The following is a 23,364-nucleotide window of genomic DNA, read 5'->3' on the forward strand; positions in this document are numbered from 1 at the left end:
ATGAGAAAAATAAACATAATCTTTTATTTTGAATGAACAAAACTTTCATTTCATGACTAGTTATAAGAACTGTACGAAAGCAAAAAAATATCGATTTTTTAAATTGCATTACAGTATCCCGAACCGAAGGCAAAATACCGCGGTTCCACTAATACCGCGGTTCCGCTAATACCGCGTTATACCCCTCTATTACTTTGACGTTTATCTGCCTTTCCCGATAGACACTGCACAAAACTAACATTTTCATTCAATGAATGTTCAAACTCCTGTCAATATAGATGCACATAAGGAATTTCAGTGAAACAATAACTCTTTTGTAGACTTACTGCAGTGTGTATCTACTCTCGTGAACCCCTCCTTACACGTGACCCCTGCCGTGACCCGAGGTTCGCCGGACAAGTCGTGTTTCTTCTCGTCCACGTACACCGTGAACTTGCCTTTCTTCGCAGCGTCTTTGAGATGGATCAAAGCACCATTCAGCTGACGCATGCTTGATTGGACACCTGGAAGCGGTAAAAACAATGTGATTTAGCTTGGCTTCATAACGTTTTGGGGCATTTTTGTATAATCCGGTATAATCCGATCACCGTCCCGGTAAGCCTGCATCAACGCCGATGGTGGACACACACGATACTGAATTTGTGAACTGATTTTTGACTCTCTTCAAGGGGGAGTCACGATGTCACGTGTTAAATCATACAGATTTCGATATTGTTCTGCGATTAAGGAAATCACCTCAAATCATGTTATTATATTATTTGCATTAAACATGGCATAACATAAATAATGCACAGGTACTTTATTTCAGTAGTATAATCCTGAAATGGTATGCTGTTTTCCTCATGATGACTGTAGCAGGCCGAAATTATCGACCGATATGTGGAGGCTAAAACTGATTCAAGATACTTGTTATTTCAAATAATGCATCAGTTTATGATATATCTTCACGTCCAATCTGTTTCCTATACATAGATAAGGAATAACATGTTCTTTACTTTTAAAAAACGATAAAATGAACCTTTCGTGATTGTAATAGCTAAAACCTCCAAGAGAGTCGAGTGGTGGAGTAGCCTAGTTGTTACAGTGGTCGCACGTCACGCCGAAGACCCGGGTTCGATTCCCCATATAATGGAACAGGATACGAAGGATTAACGCTAAGCGTAAAACTTTATGAATACCATGTCATATGCAGTTATATCAAGTAGTCAGAAATCTTCTGATTTATTTAAATGGTAATAATACATGTACAGATCAAGTGTACTGACAACATCTAACTCCTCACTTGATCCAGGTGTGTTGGCCACTGTGACGGTGAATGCGACGGTAGGCTTGGCCGTGTGCCGCTTCTGTCTCCCTCCACTCTCGCAGTTCTGGACACCCGTGGCTTTGACTAAGCAGATGCCTAGTTTGGCACATGGAAGACTGTCAGCCACTCGCTTTGCAGAGTTGTTCACCAAGGAAATGACGTCATCGACGTTGGCATCACAGTAGAGATCGCCATATCCGGCGTTAAAGGTTATCACCATCTCTTTAGGAGGGTCTACCTCTGTTAGAAAAGATCGGAATACACGTTTGATTTATATACCCCCCTTTTAAAGGTTATTGCCGCTGATTTCACAATAGGCATCTAATTCCAAGTAGATTACAATGCATGTTAGCAGTGTGGGTGTTCCTTGATTTGTGACTAGGTAACTCTCTGTTACGTGGTGGCTCTCTGCTGGCGGTAGGTCTGCGCCTCTATACTATGATTGAGGTCCCCACATATTACCGACGACATATCACTGCAGCCACGGTTGAACAAAGGAAAGTGCCATTTTTAAGGTGCTATAATAAGAAAAGGTTATTAAGTAGTATTGCATTTTATACAAAACCCAAAGCTTTGATTACGTTTATAGTTTCAAATGAAAACTATTTTACCAAGGACTTTACAACGAAGAAAATCAACCAATCAACGGTTCACCGTTGGTTTTCTTTACTCCTGGGTCCTGGGTTGGTAAGCTTCCGGGACTCGACATGATAAATAATATTCTTCAGTTTACATGTTCTTTTGTTTTGTTTGTTGTTTAATGCCGTATTGCAACATTCCTGTCTGTAAATAATAGAACCTGGTCCAGACAGTGACTGACATTCTGACCATCGACCTAGGTATGTGATACGGTGATATGCAACAAACAAGACAACGAGCCTGACCACCCGATCTCGTTAAGCTTGGGTTGAATGGTTATTGGACGCAGTCCTGTAATGTGATGGCATAGTAGGCGAAGTCTAGAATATATCTGATTCCTAAACAGAATGGCAGTCATTGAGTAATGGTCAGTCTGGTAGGACACCACTCACTCAAACATCTTGGGAGGGACGTGTTGTCCGGTCCATCTGACCGGAAGTTCCATTCGTGACCCGTGACGTCACCACATTGGTAGAGGTCACGTGGTTCGGTTTCGAAATCGTACCCTTCCATACAGCTCACGTGACACCTCAGTAAGCCTGCGGACTCTTCACAGTTCAGGGTACCATGGTCGGGTGCAACTAACCGCGCGCACTCTGAAGGAGACAAATAAAACTCAGACTCAAAACAAAAACAGTCTTGCACTTCTAATGTTAATACGATGGCATTAGGGGGCTTATATCAGAATCTGAACACCGAATGAATGAACAAATGAACGAACGAACGAACGAACGAATGAATGAATGAATGGGGTACCAGTCAAAATGAACGTCAACGTACAAAACGTATAAGACATTAGAATCCGCATAACTTATTGTTGTGCTTGCAAATATTCATCGGATGAAATCCTAAGGAGGTCTATAATAAATTATCTGTATAAATAGATGCACGATAGCTTTACTGAACACATCGACATTAGAAATAACGAACATCTTCCACTATTTTAGCTGACATAACGTAACGCTGAATTACTGGGAAAAATTATAAAGAAGAGATTTTGTTCGAAAGTTCCTGTTGGTATAGCTACTCGGAGATGTCAAAATGGCTTCAACCAAAGGGCACGACTGTGTAACACTCTACCAGGGCAGCTGGTTGGAGAACATCTCTCAGTTTCACTGGGTTCTCCCTCACAGGGTGTGCCCCCGTTGTAGGGGGTGGGGCTGTCACAACGTCGGTCTCGCGTCCTTCTTCCACCCCCGCACGACTTTGAACACTCCGACCATTGACTCCACTCGCCCCATCCTCCATTCACTGAAACGAACAGGCACACACATGTGAAATGTATCCCAAAAGACCTGTTTTAGCGTATGGGACTCGAACTAGTAGCGTGGGAAGTTCGGAACACGAAATTGAATCAATGCGTACTGAGTTTGAATCCCAGAATCGCCAGATTCCGTTTTTATGGTTGTCACACCATACCCTTGGCCGTATGTGTTGGCGTGCACGCTTAAAACGAGTGAGTGAGTATTATTTCACGCCGCTTCTAGCAATATTCCAGCAACATCACGGAGGGGGTCACCGGAAATGGGTTACACGCATATTGCAAACCATGTGAGTAATCGAACCTGGGTCTTCTGCGTGACGAGCGAATTCTTTAACTATCATGCATCTTAACAAAACAAGAAACAAAACAAAAACCAAACTGAAACATTTGGAAAAAAGGCTGAAGTGGCAAGGGTACTTTGTGACAAATTTCGAAAAATCATAAGAACCCACGAAAACTTATTTCTGCAGAGCGAATTAGGTCACCATCACGTAGCCAATTTTATGCCAATGAAGACAATTATGTGGGAAAATATATGTCACACTGATCAAATCAAAATATTTCATAATACACACAAGTTCTTACCAATAGCGTCGTTGCAAAACTGGCCTGTGAATCCAGGCGTACAGACACACGTGTAGTTTCGAACTCTGTCTTTACAGGTCGCTCCGTTCTCGCACATGGTGAATTGACAGTCATCCACGTCACTGTCGCAGTTATCCCCCGTGTAACCTTCTTCGCAGTCACAAAAATGGGTATTCAGGCCATCTGTGCAGGTTCCATGAAGGCATGGTGAAGTCTGGCATTCGTCTGTGTCTGAGAAGCAGCAGTATATACTAGTTTACAACATAGCAGGCAGTAATCATAATCGGAGGTGTGCGTGTAGACATTTATCCTTGAACTTCTGATGACTTACGTCCAACGTTCTCTTTTCAGTGACAAACCCCCATTAAATTGTTCATTTCAATGACACAGACTTAAATTATGAAGCCTGTGACCCAGCACGCACACACGCACACACGCACGCTCGCACACACAGAGCTTCGTGACTCGGACGTACCATCACAGATGCTTGGTGTTTGCAGGGATCCGTCTAATAGTCGTACTTTCGCCAATCTAGTCCATGACAGTATGTCCCCTGTACGAACGTATGAGCACGTGTGTTGAGTGTCTGATTCGGGAGCTTCTTCCTCGCTCCATATATTGACTTGGTGGAAGCTACCCTCGAAACCATCTCCTGAGGATGTGAACAGTACGTTACAAAAATGTATGATTACACGATGCCATTTAGAAAGTGGTCAAATGCAACATATGTCATATTTTGGAATTTCACTTTCTCAGTAACATACAAATTCTAGTACTTTATTTGGTTGAGTCCCATCGGGGATGCGAACCCGCACCCTCAGAGTCAGGCACCTAGTCGCCAGCACACAAAGTCAGTCGCCTAGCCCGCTCAGCCACCGCGACATCCACTTAAACAGTGGAATTTGTACTTTACGGAGAAAGTGAAATCCCAAATATGACATATGTTACAAAAATGTAGTCTTATTTCTGGTGGCACAGAGTTCTACACAGTTACACCACCCGCGTCATGTGGTAGAGAAAATGCCCTAAATTGACACACGTACATAGCTGTTGGACGTTTACTACAATGAAGAAATGCTCGTAAATTGGCATGGTCAATTTACAAAATAATCTTATTTCGGACTAATCTGCTATTCAAATAACGATCACGGGATTATGACACACCAAGCACTGATTTGAGAAACTTTATATGGTCCATCCTCTAAATCCATGAACGTTCTATGCCCCTGCTACTTTACCAATGTTATCACCTACATCTAATGTAGATAATAGTCTTTTTGAGCCAGTAAAGAACCAGTCACTGCAGTGCGAAGAAATCCAACCAATGAGCGCTCAGATATTATAAGTTGTTCACTGGTCACGCGGGGACCATGGGTTGAGGTACCCTCGATGTTTGCATATGTTCTCTGAGCCTCCGAATCTTGCATCTTCATGTTTTTTCCCGTAGGTATTGTCTTAGGTATTTATTTATCTATTGGAAATAGAGTCAAATCGATAGTTAGACTAGACTAGACTAGACTAGACTAAATAGATATATAGACTTTGCGGACGACACAAGGAAAAAGGATTTAGAGTTATCTCCATTTCCATCGATTTCCATTAGCAAAACATCCGTACTTTCCGTGCATCATGCGTCAGTTAATGTTATTCGAGATGAAAAAGGAACTACCACGAAGTGCCGACTGAGTTGCTATTGGCAGAGGGGTGAATTGCAATGCACCTCCAGCGACATTTATGTGTGAAGTAAGATGCCTCACTCTTAGCTCTGCTGCACTGCAAGGCAGCGGTAGGGGTTGCACAAGTTCCTGAGCGGAGAAGGAAAATCTATACATAAACCAGTGAAATATTGGCGATTATGAAAATGGTTCTAACTGTACCTCCTAACTGTATGTCGAGCGATTCTTCAAGAACAACGGCATCGCCATCAAAGCTCTGCTGAGTCGATGTCTCGCCATCGACGGTGACGGCAAATGATTCGTCTGTGACCTCAATGTGGACGAACACCCATCGGTCGGAAGTGATGTTTTTCTGTATACCCGCATTTCTAAAAATAAACACATAACGAGAATAAATGTAAACATGATTCCATTCAAAAGCGGATTATATGAACATTTTGCCAAACTGGCAAGCGAATAAGTGAGTGAGTTTAGTTTTACGCCGTTAGTCACCTCTTTTGACTAGCAAGGGTAACTGAAGATCAATTCAAACTTGGATCTTCACGGGAGTAGGGCTAAAATTGGCTCTTGTAAAGTAAGGAGGTGAGGTATGAGTGTGAAGTATCGACGTGAATGTCATTCTTCAGCCTTACGCAAGCAATAAGATACATATCGTTAACTGACCTCACCTTTCAGAATGAACCACAAACTTCCCGTCCTCGTCTACGTGGCAGTGTATGGTGTTCCGGGATGTTAAGGTCAAGATGTCAGACTGCCCGGATGACGACAACTTCAACCAGAATGATAGCACGAAACCAGTCACATGGGTGTCAATGTCAAGGTCAACTGCATCACGTGCACTGCCTCCCATGGAGAACGACAGGTCGAAATCTGCAAATAATTACGATATAGGTTACAGAACAACTATTGGTATGTATTATGTTCTGCCAGGCGTGAGATATTGTTGAAGGAAAACATTATGATTGGAATATAGATCTGTGTGGTGTTCTGATGTTCATCTAGCTCTCATCTTCTCATAACAAGTAGCACAGTTTGCATTCGAAAGAACAGCATGAAATGTATACAAAGGCATTCTTGCCGTGATGCATGTGTTGGTAAATTTGAAACTTGTTTTAGTCACAATATGGTTGAAAATGGCCGATGTGATTGTGAAGTTTAACACACTCACTCCATCAAAGTGGAAGCGTTTCAGAAGGACCCATAAAGATTCGGGTTAGAATTGATCCTCAGCAACCCAGACTTGCCGTAAGCGCCAACTAGCGGGATCGGCGGGTCAGAATTGACTTATTTGACACATTTCATCGTCTCCCAAATAGATGCTCATGATGTTGATCACTGGGTTGTCTGGTCCAGACTCGATTACTTACAGACAGACGCCATATAGCTAGAACATTGCTGAGTGGGGGCGTTAAACAGAAAACAAACAGTCCCAAACAAACACTATCACCAACGTACGAACAGACAAACAAATGTTTCAGAAGAATTACTAGCATGTATTTCGCAACATACATATTTTGACTTAACAATAACACTGCATGTGACGGTGACTACATAAATACTTACTTACCTTCACAGTCAGATCCATGCTTGGATCCCTGGAACATAGTTGATTTACCACCAGGACACTGCCGACATGATTTTCCTCCACTTGCTGGCTGGAAGTACCCTTCCTCGCATGGCATGCATGGTTCCACGCCCTCAGCAGAGAAGGTGCCTGCTTGACATTCAGCTGAAATGAATGTCACCAGTAACGGGTATTGCAAGAGTAGCACATCAAGCTGTTGGTGATTCCTATGGTTACTTGCCTGTCATTCATCTTGGTGTGGGGCGATGGAGTAGCCTTGTAATGAAAGCGTTCACTCGTCAGGTCAACGATCCTGGTTCGATTCCCGGTATGAGTACTACGTGTGAAACCCATTTATGGAGTACCTCGCCGTGATATTGCTGGAATATTTGCTAATATTGGCGTGAAACGGAACTCGCTGGTGTTCCTTACAATCTCAAAGGCAAACAGGAACCAGTCCTATATCCCAAGTTGATATGCATTATGATATAATCGCTGTTTATCGTGCATTTGCAGTAACGTGCAAAACTCGAAATTAGCAGTGTCTAAAGAATTAGCAGTAATTTGTGCAATGTTACGAAACTTCTGCAATATCAAATAATGTCTACCATAATATCAGGTATGGCGAAAATATATTTTAGTAAATAATAACTAAAAATATGCCTTTACCTTGGTTTCAAATTAATTTGTTCCAAATTGATATATTGCTATATAACCAATAGAGACAGAGCAAGAACATACGTCTGCACTGTTCGGGAGACGTAGCTCCAGTCAACGTGGTTGTCATGCCAACGGGACAGCGAACGCACTCGTTCTGTCCTGACTGGGTCTGGAACTGTCCTCGCGGACACTCCTCGCATTTCCTGGTGTCTGTGTTGAAGAAGGTGCCTTGTGTACACCCCACTGGAAGTATAGATAAAGGGTCACACATGTATAGATGAAGATGTTTACCATCCCTCATAAATTTCCGTGTACAAGTACGTACAGATTCCATATCGCCGTATACTGTGTGCGAAATAACATCCACATTTCGCTATGCCTGAAAGTCACGAGCACACAAAATATTTCTCAAACCCAAATTTGAATGTGGAAACCAAAAAGAAATGAACAAAAAGGTAAAATTATGCCATTATTTATCAGGACGAAATCTTGCATGATCTAAAAGTGTAACAAATGACCCCATGAAAATTCACTAGCCAGTCAGGCCAGTGACTGTGGATATTTACTGGCCCGACTGGATTCTCACTAGCCACGGGCCAGCGAGCCAGCGAGCCAGTGGGTATTTCGCACACTGCCTGTATATAACAATGAGTTCAAAGAGATTTCTGCATACGACATGTCGAAGCTACCATCTGTACCTCATATATAGGCTGCTACAAGACCACGATATTCTCTCAGATAGTGGTACAAAAATGAAGCGTGTACAGGGGAAGACAGTATCTATTTCCGTGATGCACTTACATTCTTTTCATCATGTACTTGATTTGGGCCAATTACTTCAATATCAAAATGTTAGTTTGTAAACAGAAAACAGGCGATTTGGCATAAAATCAAGATGTCATGTGCAAACACAGGGTTCACGTAATGATAATTCTCTCTGATAATTCTCCACTACAGCCTGGAGGCATCAATGGCTCGGTCCGATGATCTCATGACCTCCCTTGCCTGGCTTTTTATCCAGTCAGGTGTCTACTGTGGGAAGTTGAACCAATCACAGCTCACTTTCGCTTCTAAATTGTCTAACCGATTAAACTTGGCAACATAAATGATGCAGATATACTCTGAAAGAGGTAGAAGGAATTCTTGCACATGTCTTTTTAAGTTTCGGACCTGTCAATTTGCTACTTGGTTTCCCCCAAATCTGGATCGCACTGAGAAGAAACCTTCGCAGCTGCGACCACTATCTTTCTTAACACTTGCAAGTTCGGTTGTAACGGCGGCTTAGCGGATTGGCTATTGTAGGAATGCGGAACCTGGAGATCTCAAGGATGATCAATCATCAACATGTCTTTCATAGCTATCTGTACAGATCGTAGCATATTTCACAACATTCGGTGGATGTAGTGTTGGCAGTGTTACAGCGAAACCTACAAGGCCAGAAACTGTCCTGGCATACCAGACATGTGGCGAGAGCGGACACCAGCTAAGTGACACTACTCTGCCAAGCAACAGTAGTGGCATAAACCAACTCGAACGAGTGAGTGTATTTGGTCTAATTGGTTTTCTGTTAAATCAATTTGATGAGAAAGGGAAACCTTTCATGCTGGTCTTTTGAGTGCCATTTTGGTTCAGTGGCATCATTTTGGTGCTGCCAAATCTACAAACACAATCTGGGGTCGATGAATTCGAAAGCAAGGCCAAACACAAATGTAACATTGTGAACAATGAATTGTACCGTCTTCGCCTCTTTGGCCACTCCACATAGATAGTGATATAGAAGGGAATTACATGCTTTGATTAACAGCTTACCACAGCCATACGTTCTGTATGAGGGGAACTGTCCTGAAGGACAATGAAGCTGGACGCCATCGCTTTCGACCTCCACCTTCCTGCTAGGAACAAGGCTTGACGGAAGTAGTTTAGATTTATCTCCCTTTACGTCTTCCTTCATTAAGGTCAAGATGTTCATTGCGTTGGCCTTCACCTGTTTCATCGACTCTTGGATACCCATGGAGCTGTCTAGGTAGGTTTCGACGTCAACCTTCATTTGTATTTTGAACTTCTTCTTTCCGTCTACACTTCGTTTCATTCGTATTGCGCCACAGATCACCTGAAAGTAGACAGCGGTGTTAACATGCTTGTTGCTTGAACCCACACTCAGCTGTACTATATGACTGTAACTATATGACAGCGGCCTTTGTGTAAATAACGGTCTGGGTACCGGTGTGCAATGCAACCTTAGCGCTACGCCTGTCGTAAGTCAATGTTAAGGTATAGGGGTTATGATCGCCTTAGCGCAGAGATCACTTTGTACCACGGCACCCTGGATTTTGACGCTGTCGTCGTATAGTATGGGTATTGCTGGGTTCAGCAACTATCAAACGATGAACACTTGGCTGAATTTGTTGAATTCAGCAGCCACATACTCGCACATTCTCGGGTTTGCTGTCGGTCTTCTTCCAGGTCTCCGCGAAGGGCGTGTCCTTCAAGGCGGCGATGAAGTTCTTTCGGATCTGTTTCTTGACCTCGGGGTCAGGGCACTTTCCGTCGTAGTAGTGCATGGACACCGACATCACCGTCTTTTTCGCACGATTAGATTCTACGAATGACACATAATAAGGTGTGATTGGTTTTTTGTTTAACGCCGGACTATTCCAGCTATATGGCGGCTATCTATACATAATCTAGTCTACATCAGACCATCCAGTGATCAACAGCATGAGCATCGATCTACGCAAGAGGAAATCGGTGACTCACTCACTCAGTATCGCCGTAATATATACCTTCGCTAATGGACATTCGTTCTTAGGTCAGCTCCTGCCTCTGCGAATACATTTCAAGTTGAGATTAATCAAAAACGTGAGTAAAACAAGTAATCGTGGGGCGAAGTCAGTACATGCTAGAGGTCTCAAAATCCGTTAGGAACAGGATAATCAGCTTTTCTGTAATGCACCAGCGCACTGAGAGGTTAAGACAGTCATGAAGGTTCTGCCTGTCCAAGAATATGGTTTTGTAACAAAACGAATATCCCAAACATCTCTTTCTGGTTGTTTTCGTCTCCATGTAAATATTTATTATTCCATTCAAAATTGCATAATTCATGAACAAACCGAAAATATGCACATGTATGACTGTTCTGCACGAACGCTTCATGGATCGTGACTGGGAATTGAAGTTTCTAGAGTCAGACGTGATCGTGTTCACATGAAACAGTGCATGCAAACTCTCTATAGTGACTGAATCGTGACATTTTCGCGTCACAGTTTATGACAGTTATGCACTTATGCTCTTGCTCTTTACAATCCGATGGCTTGTTGTTGATTGTTTCAAAAATTAATGTCCGACTCGTGCTGAAACTCCACTTCAGGCACATAAGTGTGTGCTAGCTAGTGTATGTAAATAAAATATGAACATTCAGTTTTCCGCCAGAAATCTATGGACGATTTTGGAGATAAATGTCAAACTTGCTCTCATATTTCGTTCATTTCTTTGTTGACAGGGCAGATAAACTATTAGACGGCGAAACACCATTTTGTCATTTGCATCGCAGCATTTAACTGAATAAACTAGATGTTTAGTTCCTAACAATAGGGATACTTTTGTCATGTCCATATAAAATTTTGACAATTTTGATTGCAACTGAAATTCTTCCATCAGTATAACCACAGAGATGGACTTTCCGTGTACCTGTGGGAATCAAACCCAGGCCTGCGCTGGGACGAGCGAATGCTTTTAAGAAAAAGGAATATAAATCGACACGCAGTCTTTCTTAATCGTAGAACATTGTTATAAGAGTGTTGGATAAAATTTGCAGTGATGAATTCTCTCGAGTGACGTATTCAGTGAGCCCAAACGCGTAGCTCATAGAGTTGATCACTGGATCGTCTGGTCCAGACTCGATTATTCACAGGTAGCTGTAATATTGCTGAGTGCGGCGTAAAACTAATCTCGCTCACTCAGGTTTCAACGAGTCACTGAATGCGTGAATGTGTTGTACGCCTCTTTGTGAGTGAGTGAGTATATTTTTTTCATCCGCTTTCAGTAATATTCCACCGATATCACGCAGGGGAACCAGAATCGGGCTTCACACATTGTACCCTTCTGGGAATCGAACCCGGGTTTCATGACCTACCCCACTGCCCCGTCACCACCTCTACTTCTACTTATTCTACTCATATCAGAATACTTATATGACGGCAGGAAAGGTTCAGCCTGTCCTCCAGTTCGAGCGTGTACTCATGCACCACTTCTGTATCATTATCATTGGCATTTGTTCTGGCTTTACGTCCACAGCGTACAAACGTTAAAATCATGACAAATGATAAAATTTATGAATATTTGTTACGTAAAAAGGGATTTGTGCTGTGTTTTATAACACTTACAATACCTACAAAACAACGAGGACAGGTCGTTGGAATGCTTACATAACATGTCGGAAAAAGCCATAATAGTAGAAACACTAGATAAGTTTTTTCCAGCAAAATTCTTTCGAATGCTACTCCATTCTCAAATTATTTGTTATCCCGTCTGCAATCAGTATGAAAAATTGCAAAGTAGTTCAAATTTAGATATAAATATGACCCTAACTGTATTGTACAAATTATAATAGTTTCCCCAAAGAACGAAGGATTACCTCACATATGCTTTTCCGTTATTAAATACTTTAAAGGTATATATTATATACCATGATTATCAATAAACAATTGTGCAAATCGTGTGAGTTTCGGCATCTAAATCATATTTTCTATGTTAAGAATTTCATCATTGAAATCATGTTAGAATACACTGTACGTTACAATAACTTTAGTAATTGTCATTCAAATGTATTTATACCTTACTGATGTGAACTGTTTTCAAGATTTATGAGATGGTTCATTCTCGGAAAGTCACATAACCTACAGGTCTTTTATGTGTTCAGTGGAAGTGATATTTACTGGAATTCATTAAAGCGCATCACGTGCGTGGACCTCTAGTCCGACAGAGAGCGTGGCCGCGGGAGGACGGACAGCCATCTTGACTACACGAAGACTGAGTAAACTGCAAGTTGTCATGAATGAATATCTGAAGCAATATAGGACTTAGGCTAGACAGATACAACACAACCGTATAGGTTTTTCTGACCCAGGGAGTTGGAGAATCCCATGTATTCTTTGTGATGGGTATATTATGGGCGTTAACTCTTACCTCTCATCTCACACTTTATTGTAAGTTACATGAAGATAAGCAGTTGTGTCGAGATCATTGTTACCATGAATACTCTGCCTGTTTTGGAAACTTGTTGGAATGCTTGACCATTGTTGGCAATTAGTACCACCTTTCTCGTCACCTCTTTCCTTAGCAGGTTGTTTTCAAGTTAGACCCATCATGGGAATACGACAAATACAGTGCCAAAGGTGTTTCACTTCATCACGATACATTCGGTGGGTTTAGTCCAGTAGAAGTCTCAGCATGACCATCAGATGATGAGTTCTCCAAAATTTTTTGAAAACGTATTGTCCTATAATGTACCTATAATCAGTCAAACGTTTAAGATTAAATCACCCTATTCCATACCTTTGCATCAGAGTAATACTTACCTATACACAAACACTCTTAATGATATGCCATCGTACAGAGGTTTGAAAACACTGACACAATGAGATTTTTTTATGTTTGTCAACTCACTCTCGCAAGCTGGGAGGGCCCCTTTAAAGTTCCATTTTCCGGATTCGGAACAAACGAACAGTTTCCATGCTGTGAAACTGGGCGGTATGTCTGTTCCCTTCATACACTGCATCTGACAAAACCGTCCATTCTCCCACAAGTCGCAGGCCAAGGCACCGTTGACCGGAGGTTCAGGCTTACGGCATGGGTCTACAGCTGAAATAGGTCAAAACTTTCAAGATGATCGATAATGCCGGTCCAAATTTCTATCATCGAAAATGTAGTCCGATCTCATACAAATGGTACTGAAATATCTTCGTGTAAAATGTGCATAGATATATCATGGCAAGTTGGTCAGCGATAAGATGCAAAATAAACTAATTAGAATAGAGACGTTTATTTCCAAGCGAGAACACGCGCAAATGGTCAAAACAAGGCATCATGAAACCCACGCTCCACAACTAGACAACCCCCTACCAGTGCATATGGGCCGACCAGCTGACCAGTCCCAAGTAGCGAAGGGTGGCACTGTCTTGGATGCCTGACATTGGGTGCTCTCTGTCCCGTTCAGGATCCACCCGGCCTGGCAACTGAAGGTGCACTTAGACCCGACCCCCGTGCCCGACTCACAGGATACTTTCATGTAGGGTAGGGCATACTGGACTGGGCATTTCAGATCTGAAACATAATTTTTTGACAAGTTTATTATTTTTTTCTGAAAAACAAATATTGTGGTCTTCTTTTTCCGATATTTTAACTTTTAATAAACATGTATAATATTTCTAGTGCTATTTCAAAACCCCTGTTGCAGTTGCAAAACATAGCTCTAAGAGTAATGTCAACGGAGATTTCTAATTGTTAAAAATTCTACTGATAAAAACTAAACCGCTTGTATATATAATTCATGTTTCTAGAAGATGGAATGTAAATGACTGCATTGTTGAAATTGTATCATTAAAGAGTAATGTATCCGACATGGTTGCAATGGGCGGTTAGGAAAACGTCTAAAGGTTAACACCGCTTAGAACTGTGGAATCGCCACGTGTAGAACTTCACGTTTATCTGATCATCAGTACACATTAATGTAGTCTTGTTAAACACAAAATCGTAGAAAATTGTACCGCTACACTCGTAAAGTGAATTTTTGTAATGAGTGTTTCAAATTTGAAACATATGTCTAGCGTAACATATGAAACAATGTAGGATTGCGAAGGTCTAGATTTTCATGATAAAAATTATTGTCCAAACAATTATTCTGACCCGTGTGTATAAAACAGACAAGGACGACGCCGTGTTTTAGATCTTGCTGTAACGAAGCAATACAATATCAGAGGAAGGTTGAACGGGACAGTTACAAAGCCTTCTATCCCTCCCCGTCCCCTCAGTAACTGACCGACTGACCAGCGTTGGGTAATGAATGGTTGAACAAACGAATGAATGGGATTTAGATACGGCTAACACGGTATATACCGGTTCAGACATGAAAACGATAAGTAATGCGATACGCTGATCGAAAACTGGTATTTTGACGTACATTCGAGAAACTTTGAAACACTGGAAAATCTTAAAATATTTCCTTGTGTCATTTGTGCCAAAGATTATTTACATTTTCATTTTGTCATGATTAAAAGATTTTTTTAAAGCTTAATCAAGCATGATGATTTTTGCTGGTATAAATCAAGCATCAACTCGATTATAAGTAGTTTTTATTATAGTGTTCTGCAATACAAATCGCAGTAAATGCTTTCGAATCGCAATATATGCCAATATGAAAATTCTCTGCAATATCTACCCCTAGATTTAGATGTATTCCAGGAAGACGTTATCACTCTGATAACACTATGATAACACTCTGACATGGTATTATACACAAGTTTTACTAAATCAGCACACCTTTCACAATCACTTTAAATCTACATGGCCTTGCTTTGTTGCCGGCTGCGTCTTGAGCTTCGTATTTGACGTCATACACTCCTATCTTTGCCATTTCGTTGTTCTTGATCTGACTGTGAAGTTCTGGCTTGATGTCCTCCTCACTGTTGTCACGAACCTTGGGCACGTCCCACGCAACCATGGCGGACGTAGAACCACGGTCTGTTGCAGCCGTAACGCTTCCTGGACAACTGGTAAACCTTGGAGGTTCTTTGTCTTGAAATAATGGTTATAAGACTAATGACAGTAGGTGCACTTATACTGTAAAGCTGGGCTATAACAAACTCAAATGGACCTCTAATTTTAGTTCGTTATAAAGAATTGTAAAGTGGCCTTTACTAGAATACTCTTCGTCACAAATGCGTTCATTATAAAAAGTAGTTTACTGTAATATTGTTACGAACAAAAGCATTACGTAGCAATTTAAAACAGTAATCACAATAACAATATACAATACAAACGGTAACAACAACAGCATCGTTAAAGAACCCACAATCACTACCGCAGCATGAAGAACGGGCTATCGTAGTCTGTTGTACAGACCCTGAAGTATATATATCCAAGAAAGCCCATGCAAGTCTAGAAAATGTGGCAAGTCTAGATTTCCTTAGCTTCTGAAAATGAAGAAAGTCTCAGGGCTCCATTTCATTATATTACTTTTTTTTTCACTATGAACGTTTTTTCAGTAAAATATGTTTATTTCAGAGACTAGCTGTTAGTCTAGGGCTTTCGATACAAATGATGTTACATGAAACATTTGATTTAAGTCCAGCACCATGATTTCCTGAAGATTTACATTATTTCAACCAGGTATATGGTTCTCGAAACCGAATATACGGGATCTGATACTACGTTAGAAAATGTACTGACAGTAATAGTCTAATAGATACAGTTTGTTTTCCGATGATGTGTCCGCTCCTAATGTCTATTTTGTAGCGTTCATAAAATCATTCCAACTCCCACTTGACTGTCAGCCGCTACACACGTCGTGACAATTCGCGTAGATCCGGGTTAGTGTTGGTATTCAGTAACCCCTGCATGTTGTAAAAGGCGACTAACGGGATCGGGTGGTCCGGCTCGCTGACTTGGTTGGCACATGTCATCGTATCCCAATACCGACTGCAGGAAGATGTGCTGAGTGCAGCACTATACACACCCGGCCAGCCAATCGCAGTGTCCCATGGTCGCGTTGGAACATGACTTCCATGTCTCTAAGTCGTAAGACGTCTGTCTATATTTCAGGACGGTCATGTTTTCGGCCAGTAGTTATATGAACGGTCTACGTGGGATGGCCTACAGGTTATAGGGTCCGTCCCTCACGCTGAAAACCTGTGTTCGATTCCCACCTGGGTACAATGTGTGATACCCATTTCTGGTGTCCCTTGTCGTGACATTGCTGGAATATTGTTGAAAGCGACGTAAAACTATACTCACTCACTCAGAGCTTAAGTGAGTGAAACACAAACGGGTATTCAATGGTGATCTTTTTGATACGACCATAACATAATGTTTTTGAGTGTTTCGGTAGCTGCGCTTAGCCTGGAAATTTTGTTTGTTTGTAAATTTTGTATTCAAATCCAGTTTTAAAGTTAATTTGAAAACTAAATGACAAGAAACGGTAGACTCACCATCACAAAGAGGTTCCTCTCCTCTCCATGACCGATCCGCCATGCAGACCCTGATGCGCGACATGCCTGTTTTGATGACGTAGCCCTTCTTGCACGTGTAGGAGCAGATGCTTCTAAAGTTGTTGCTGTCTGTGCACGTGAAGGTGCCGACCGCGAATGGTTTCAACAAAGGGCAAGTCAGAACTGAAAAGAAACTTATATATCTAAATATCTATACACTCATACACTCTTCTAGGTCGAACAATCCTTAGTCCCTGAATATATATTATTTTGATAGTACCAAATCTATAAGTCTCTTTTGAAGGAGCCCCAGTGTGTTGGTAGATTCTGGACCTCGTAAAATCTTTTGCTTAAGGGTTTAGCATTACAGAAAGGACAAGTCAGTAGAGACGATAATATGGTTCAGGGATTGCGGCACAGTCTCCCTCGGACCCTGTCCCGTTTGGATCAACAAGTGGTATAAACTTACGTTTACACTTTGGAATGGCGTGCGACCATTTGCCACTCTTCTCACAAGTGACTTTCTTCTCACCGACAAGTTCGTATCCTTCATAACATCCGTACTCACAGGTCGACCCGTACACGAAGTCACTGTTCGGGTGGCAGGAGTAATGACCGTTAGGGAAATCCATCTTCGCTTCCTTTTTACATCGTACGACTGGAAGGAAATTAGTATTAGTGTAAACTCTTGATCGATAGACAAATGGGTTACGGCGCCAAACTAACACGTGACCCAGTGACGTCACTGTGTAAAATTACAAAGTTTAGTGTTGAGAAAATACGACCAGTCTTGTTGGGATTGAGCATCGAATGACAGTATCGCTCGATGACTACCTTTGACTTCTAAATGAATCAGTTTAACTGCAGGTCGAACACGAAGTAGACTGTCACGGTTGTCGTAATATACGAAAGGGTATTCAGCGAATGGCTTCACTTTCTGGCATCACGAAAACTGATTAGGTCAAATGTTTGACTTGGATGATTGCGGGTCACCCTGACTTGACAGCGTGTATACAATGATATAAGAGATTTGCACTCAAAATGACTAAGGTGAACGTGATATACTGTCACCTTTCGTGGTATGTGAAATGAGAGAGAGAGCAGTTATATCAGTTGGTTAGTTGCATGCTGTTTAAGACACTCAGCAATATCCCAGCTATATGTCGGCAGTCTATAAATAGTCTGGTCTGGACCAGATAAATCCAGTGATCAAAAGCATGAACATCGATCTTCGCAACTGGGATAAAATATAATGTGTGTCAACAAAATCAGCGAACTTGACAACCCAATCCCGTTAGTTGCTTTTTATGACAAGCATTGGTTACTGAAGACCAGTTCTAACCCGGATCATCACGGGGCATTTATGTCGGAGTTCAACAAAGCGAAAGGTATGGGTTAGATTAGATCCCTGGGACTCCCTACAAGTCGTGAGGTGCCACCACGTGGGTCGTCTGTTAAGTCATGGGAATGTAGTTGACTGACGTTCTTAGACAAACGTTGCCAATAATAACACTGCTCTATTTGTTTCAGAGATCATTCACAATGTCATTTAACATCAATCAAACAATGATCCACAATAACATACCTTCAACGGTAACATTGAGCTCACATTTTCCCAAATTGCCTGATTTGTCTCGGGAAAGATACAGTACAGTCTTCACACCCTCACCGAATGTATATTTGGGTCCTGGGCCATACCTCCTAGGCCTGTGGTAAGAAACAATGTGAAGTATGGTGCTCTAAGGTCCAAATCACTGAAAGAGTTATGCTGTTAAACACCCGCATATCCCCATAGATTCTCCATGATCGGAAAAGAAGAGTGAATAGCGTCTTATGCTGCTTTTAAGACTATTCCAGCAACTGACTCAAGAAAATGGACTCGTACATGGGAAATACAACACGGACCATCGGTTGACGAGCAAACAGTTCAAGCACTTGAGCCCTTGTCACAATAACCCCATTTCCGTCAAAGCCTGGTGTTCACTCTATCAACCATTGGTTTACTTTCCCAGACTTGTTTATGTACAATATAATACTGATAATATTACCCTCGGCGTAAGACAGCACTCACTCCTTTGTCCATCCACAATAGCAAGGTTGGAAATATGCAACACAAACTGATAATTCGCTATATTTTGTGTCTGTCTATATTTTCCTTCATGACATTGTCTCCAAAATGGGAGTGAAGTATACCGGGAAAGAAATTGTAGTGTATGGAGATATAAAATTATTCGTTATCAAGAACGTGACTTTATAACAAAGTTTGGTATATTTTTCACTCATTATCCCGAAACATGGACACACGATATTACAGCGGGTGTCGTTTGAATACTTGTTATACCCGCATGTCTGTAAAACCGTGTCGTACTCTTAAACTGTTATTTCAATATTGTGCTTGCTCTAGATGGTTTGAGTTCAGACGCAGACCTTATTTAGAATTTAGATCGAAAGGTCAAGTTTGTCGTCGCAAAGCATTATTTATTGAAACTTAATATAGAAAACGCTCGTTCCAGTAATCATATATTTTAGCGTGAATTATAAACCTGTTTTATGACGCACGTATTTCTCAATGAACATGCTTTCTACCCTTAAGGCTACTTAACATGCTATGGTTTAAACTGCTGTCGCAGAACCGCGATGAAATATTAAGGAACCTACTTTATCTGGCCATCTTCTTCGTCATAACTCATCGGCTCCTCCCACTCTACCTGTGTCGTTACCTGGATGATATCAGCGTATTGGTGAATGGGCGGTGGGCAGGTCAGGATGGGGCCGTTCATGTCTGCAACCGAAACATAATTCTAAACAGCAACGATGACGAGGTATATGATTGTGGTGGTGGTGTGATGGGAATGATAGCAGCAACAGCAACAGCACTAACAACTGCGGTAAAGCTTGTAAAAATAGTTGCTGGTGTTATACTCTTATAATGGAAGCAATAAATCAAAGAGGTAGAAGCTTAAGTAGTTGTGGTCGTAGTCGTGGTGGCGTTGTTGTTGTTCATGATGAAAATAGTAATAGTAGAAGACGAATTGTAGTAGCTGTAATAGTAGTAGTAGTAGTAGTGGCAGCAGTAGTAGTAGAAGTAGGACCGGTAGTAGTAGCAGTAGTAGTCGTAGTTGTAGTAGCAGAAATAGTAGTAGAACCGGTAGTCGTGGTAGTCGTAGTAGTTAGTAGTAGTTAGTAGTAGTGGTTAGTAGTAGAAGAAGCAGCAGCAGCAGTAGTAGTAGTAGTAGTAGTAGTAGTAGTAGTTGTTGTTGTTGTCGTCGTCGTCGTAGTAGTAGTCGTCGTCGTAGTAGTAGTTAGTAGTAGTATGTGTACTTGCCTTGAGCTGGCGCTGTTCTTCCCTGGAAGAGGGACTGAAGCTGTGACATATCCCCGCCCATCTTGGACATCAGTGCCATCAGCTCCTCTTCATCTGACCGCTTGGGCCGAGAGTGGACCTTAGTGTCCTCATACAGGAAGTCTTCACCTGGAATATTGACTTGACAATCTATCAAAAAGCGATGAAAAGGTCGTAGCAAAAGTTTCTCAGCAGCAAAGCACATGCAAATAATATGCAATAACAAATGACAACAAATACGATTAATATATAAATCCGACATTGCTGAAATCTGAATGAATATTCGTCACTGCACACACTGAGGCCGACGTTGGGAAGCCATCATCAAGAAATCCCCAACTGGATTAAAATTTTTAAACGAAATGCCATAAATACATATTTAATCATCTTCACTTGAAATCTATGTACTGCCCAGGGTCCCGTTGTACAAAACAATCTTAGCGTTAAGCTTATCTTACGTCCCTGTTAAAGCATGGGAGTAACAGTCATCTTAGCGCTAAGATCCCTGTGTACAAGGCCACCCTGAGTGTTTGGAGAGATGGGACATATTGATCCGACTTAATAATACGCGATATTGAGATTGGTCTATGTTTACAGTCTGTAGGATTTCAATTTCGCATAAATTTGCCTGACGCCTGGATGGTTGGTTGTTTGCTTGTTGTTTTAATATATATATATCTAAATCCAAACATTCAGAAGTTTAAGAATTTACTTAATACCCAAAATGGAAAATATACACATATATTGTGTAAATCTGATGCGTAAAGCAGGGTATTGCCAATGGACCATGGTACTCGTCCTGGGCAATATTGATGTGATATGAATTTCAACTCTTGTACATATAGAGTTGAACAATATTACCCTTGGATGATATAATGTAATCAATGATGTTTTGTTTACACTAAACTCATGTATTGATCGATCTTAAGTTTAAGTATACGAATAATCAGTCAGTTGAAAAAGTGATTGGTATAATGCCCATGCTTAATGTTCCTAGAACGTAATTACCAGACAACCAAGAAGGCATTTCATTTAAGGAATATATGAATCTATGTCAAATTATGTGAACTTCTTTTGTGTTCAAAATCGCGATACAGACGCAAGAGTAAAACAAAACTGAAACACTCCAACTCTACATAAACCTAAACCTGAAAATATTTGTGAAATGAAAAACATTTCATTAATGAACTCATTCATTCATTCCGTTGCGAAGATATGCATTATGCAGCTCACACAATGCTGTATCGATACACAAAGGCCCATGTTTGCGAACTTGATCCAAAGTGGTCAGTGGCGGTCAGTGCTGTCCGTAGAGGCACTTCACCAGACACAATGACCATAGTCGAAACACCATATCTCGTTACACGACAGGATATCCGGTAATTCGTTTCCGGGTCACAGGAAAACTGTCAAGCCAGTGAGTTTAGTTTTACGCCACAATATTCTAGCTATATGGCGACGGTCTGTAGTCTGATCAGACAAGCCAGTGATCAACAGCATGTGCATTGGAATACGTCCACCAAGTCAGAAAGCCTCACCACGAGATCCCGTTAGTTGCCTCTTAGGACAAGCATGGGTTAATGAAGGTCAGTTCAAAGCCGGATCTTCACATGTCGTTATGCCAGTGTGTACTGAAGGTCATGTTGCTGTTACAGAGCGCCGACTGCTGATAGCATCTCGGAAATTGTGCTGTTGGGAATGACAGCCGAAGGACTTCAAAACGTATTGTTTACTTATCAGCAGATGGCACCCTCTCATTCACATCAAGAAAGATTTAACCCAAATGAATAATTGATTTCGCACACTTGATATCCATTTTACCAAATATTAAACTAAATATAACAAATGAAACATTATATCATTCAGAAACTATTACCTTTCGTCCGATATTCGTATCTGCGGGCAATGCATGCTTTGCTTTTTCAAAATAGCAACATTTTATACCACCGTGGTGGATTCTAGTACGTCTGCGCCATGTACCACAGAATGTGTCTGATGACATATTGAAAGAGAATGCTTGAAATTTGAATTACCGATCTTTTGCCGCATCCTTCATTAAATATCCGAATAACCCAAGTATTTTCCTTTCAACGAATTGATTTGATGGCTTTAGAATTAAGTATTTATTCTGTCTAACGTTGCATTGAACATCTACTGATGTTTAAACACAGATAGATTTAAGAAATCGCAGACGTGATTCATCTAACAAAAATCCAATTGACTCATTCTGCTGCGTTCAAGCCATCTGATACATTTCTATTTCGCGCTTGAAAGCGTGAGGGTGTATTTTTATGCATGCATTTGTATAACACACACACACACACACACACACACACATACACACACACACACACCATGAAACAGACGTTTTAGAATCAAACATGGCGGCATAAAATGTTGCTGTTTTGAGACAGCAAAATAAGCATTGCCTTCAGATATGTATATAAATGATGATGGCACCAGGTAATGACGTTCCAACGTAGATGTGGAAGCCGTCACTCACCCACTCAAACATCTGATTCTATACAAGAAGGAGAAAAAGGGGAAAAAAACAGTCACACACGTAAACCCACAAAAAACACAGATCTTGTTGGTATCAGGCGCGTAGCAAGCAAATTCGTTCTTGTAAGCTCGTTCGGTTGGAAAGTGTGATATTTAGAGAGTATTAAGGGCTTGCCCAACCTTATCAGCGACAATCATATGCCATTTATGAATGGCAACTTTGTCTATTTTGAGGAACACGTTTCGGGGAATATTCTTACAGGGCAAGGCTATTCTCGAAACGTTCGTAACCTTACGAACTTCATAAGCCCATTTTTAAGACATTGGCTACAATCAAGGTTACGAATTCTTATTGCTGCGAACGTTTGGAGAATAAGGGCCCAGGTGAATGACACAGACAGATGTACAAGTATACGTGAAACAACAAAAAAAGATTCGATAACTCCTTGACGCTACATTTCTGGTGTTCCCAGGCGTAATAAAGCTGGAATATTGCTAAACTCGCTTGCTCATGCGTCTTCACTTTGACATCCATGACTTCTCGACTTAATGTGTATCACTTCAAAATGCCGACCCCAAAATGAAGTACTACTATCATTGTAATCTACATGCGCAGTTTCAT

At 41.3% G+C, this 23,364-nt stretch overlaps 1 protein-coding gene across 1 annotated transcript in view; it reads right to left on the reverse strand.

Annotated features, from left to right (window-relative positions):
- LOC137262058 (sushi, von Willebrand factor type A, EGF and pentraxin domain-containing protein 1-like) overlaps positions 1 to 23,364 on the reverse strand; it is a 35,702-nt gene that overhangs the window by 5,164 nt on the left and 7,174 nt on the right. Inside the window, exons 3-21 of the mRNA XM_067799846.1 lie at positions 20,223 to 20,369; positions 19,556 to 19,679; positions 18,483 to 18,604; positions 17,367 to 17,555; positions 16,898 to 17,080; positions 15,231 to 15,485; positions 13,815 to 14,015; positions 13,359 to 13,553; positions 10,121 to 10,293; positions 9,504 to 9,804; positions 7,776 to 7,937; positions 7,038 to 7,199; positions 6,139 to 6,340; positions 5,672 to 5,838; positions 4,354 to 4,446; positions 3,795 to 4,025; positions 3,026 to 3,196; positions 1,262 to 1,546; positions 327 to 503 (exon numbers count right to left, since the gene is read on the reverse strand). Coding sequence (XP_067655947.1) covers positions 327 to 503; positions 1,262 to 1,546; positions 3,026 to 3,196; positions 3,795 to 4,025; positions 4,354 to 4,446; positions 5,672 to 5,838; positions 6,139 to 6,340; positions 7,038 to 7,199; positions 7,776 to 7,937; positions 9,504 to 9,804; positions 10,121 to 10,293; positions 13,359 to 13,553; positions 13,815 to 14,015; positions 15,231 to 15,485; positions 16,898 to 17,080; positions 17,367 to 17,555; positions 18,483 to 18,604; positions 19,556 to 19,679; positions 20,223 to 20,369 — 3,540 coding nt within the window. The remainder of the gene's footprint in view (positions 1 to 326; positions 504 to 1,261; positions 1,547 to 3,025; positions 3,197 to 3,794; positions 4,026 to 4,353; positions 4,447 to 5,671; positions 5,839 to 6,138; positions 6,341 to 7,037; positions 7,200 to 7,775; positions 7,938 to 9,503; positions 9,805 to 10,120; positions 10,294 to 13,358; positions 13,554 to 13,814; positions 14,016 to 15,230; positions 15,486 to 16,897; positions 17,081 to 17,366; positions 17,556 to 18,482; positions 18,605 to 19,555; positions 19,680 to 20,222; positions 20,370 to 23,364) is intronic.

This window comes from Haliotis asinina, chromosome 14 (genome assembly GCF_037392515.1).
Source record: "Haliotis asinina isolate JCU_RB_2024 chromosome 14, JCU_Hal_asi_v2, whole genome shotgun sequence".
Classification (NCBI taxonomy): Eukaryota; Metazoa; Mollusca; class Gastropoda; order Lepetellida; family Haliotidae; genus Haliotis; species Haliotis asinina.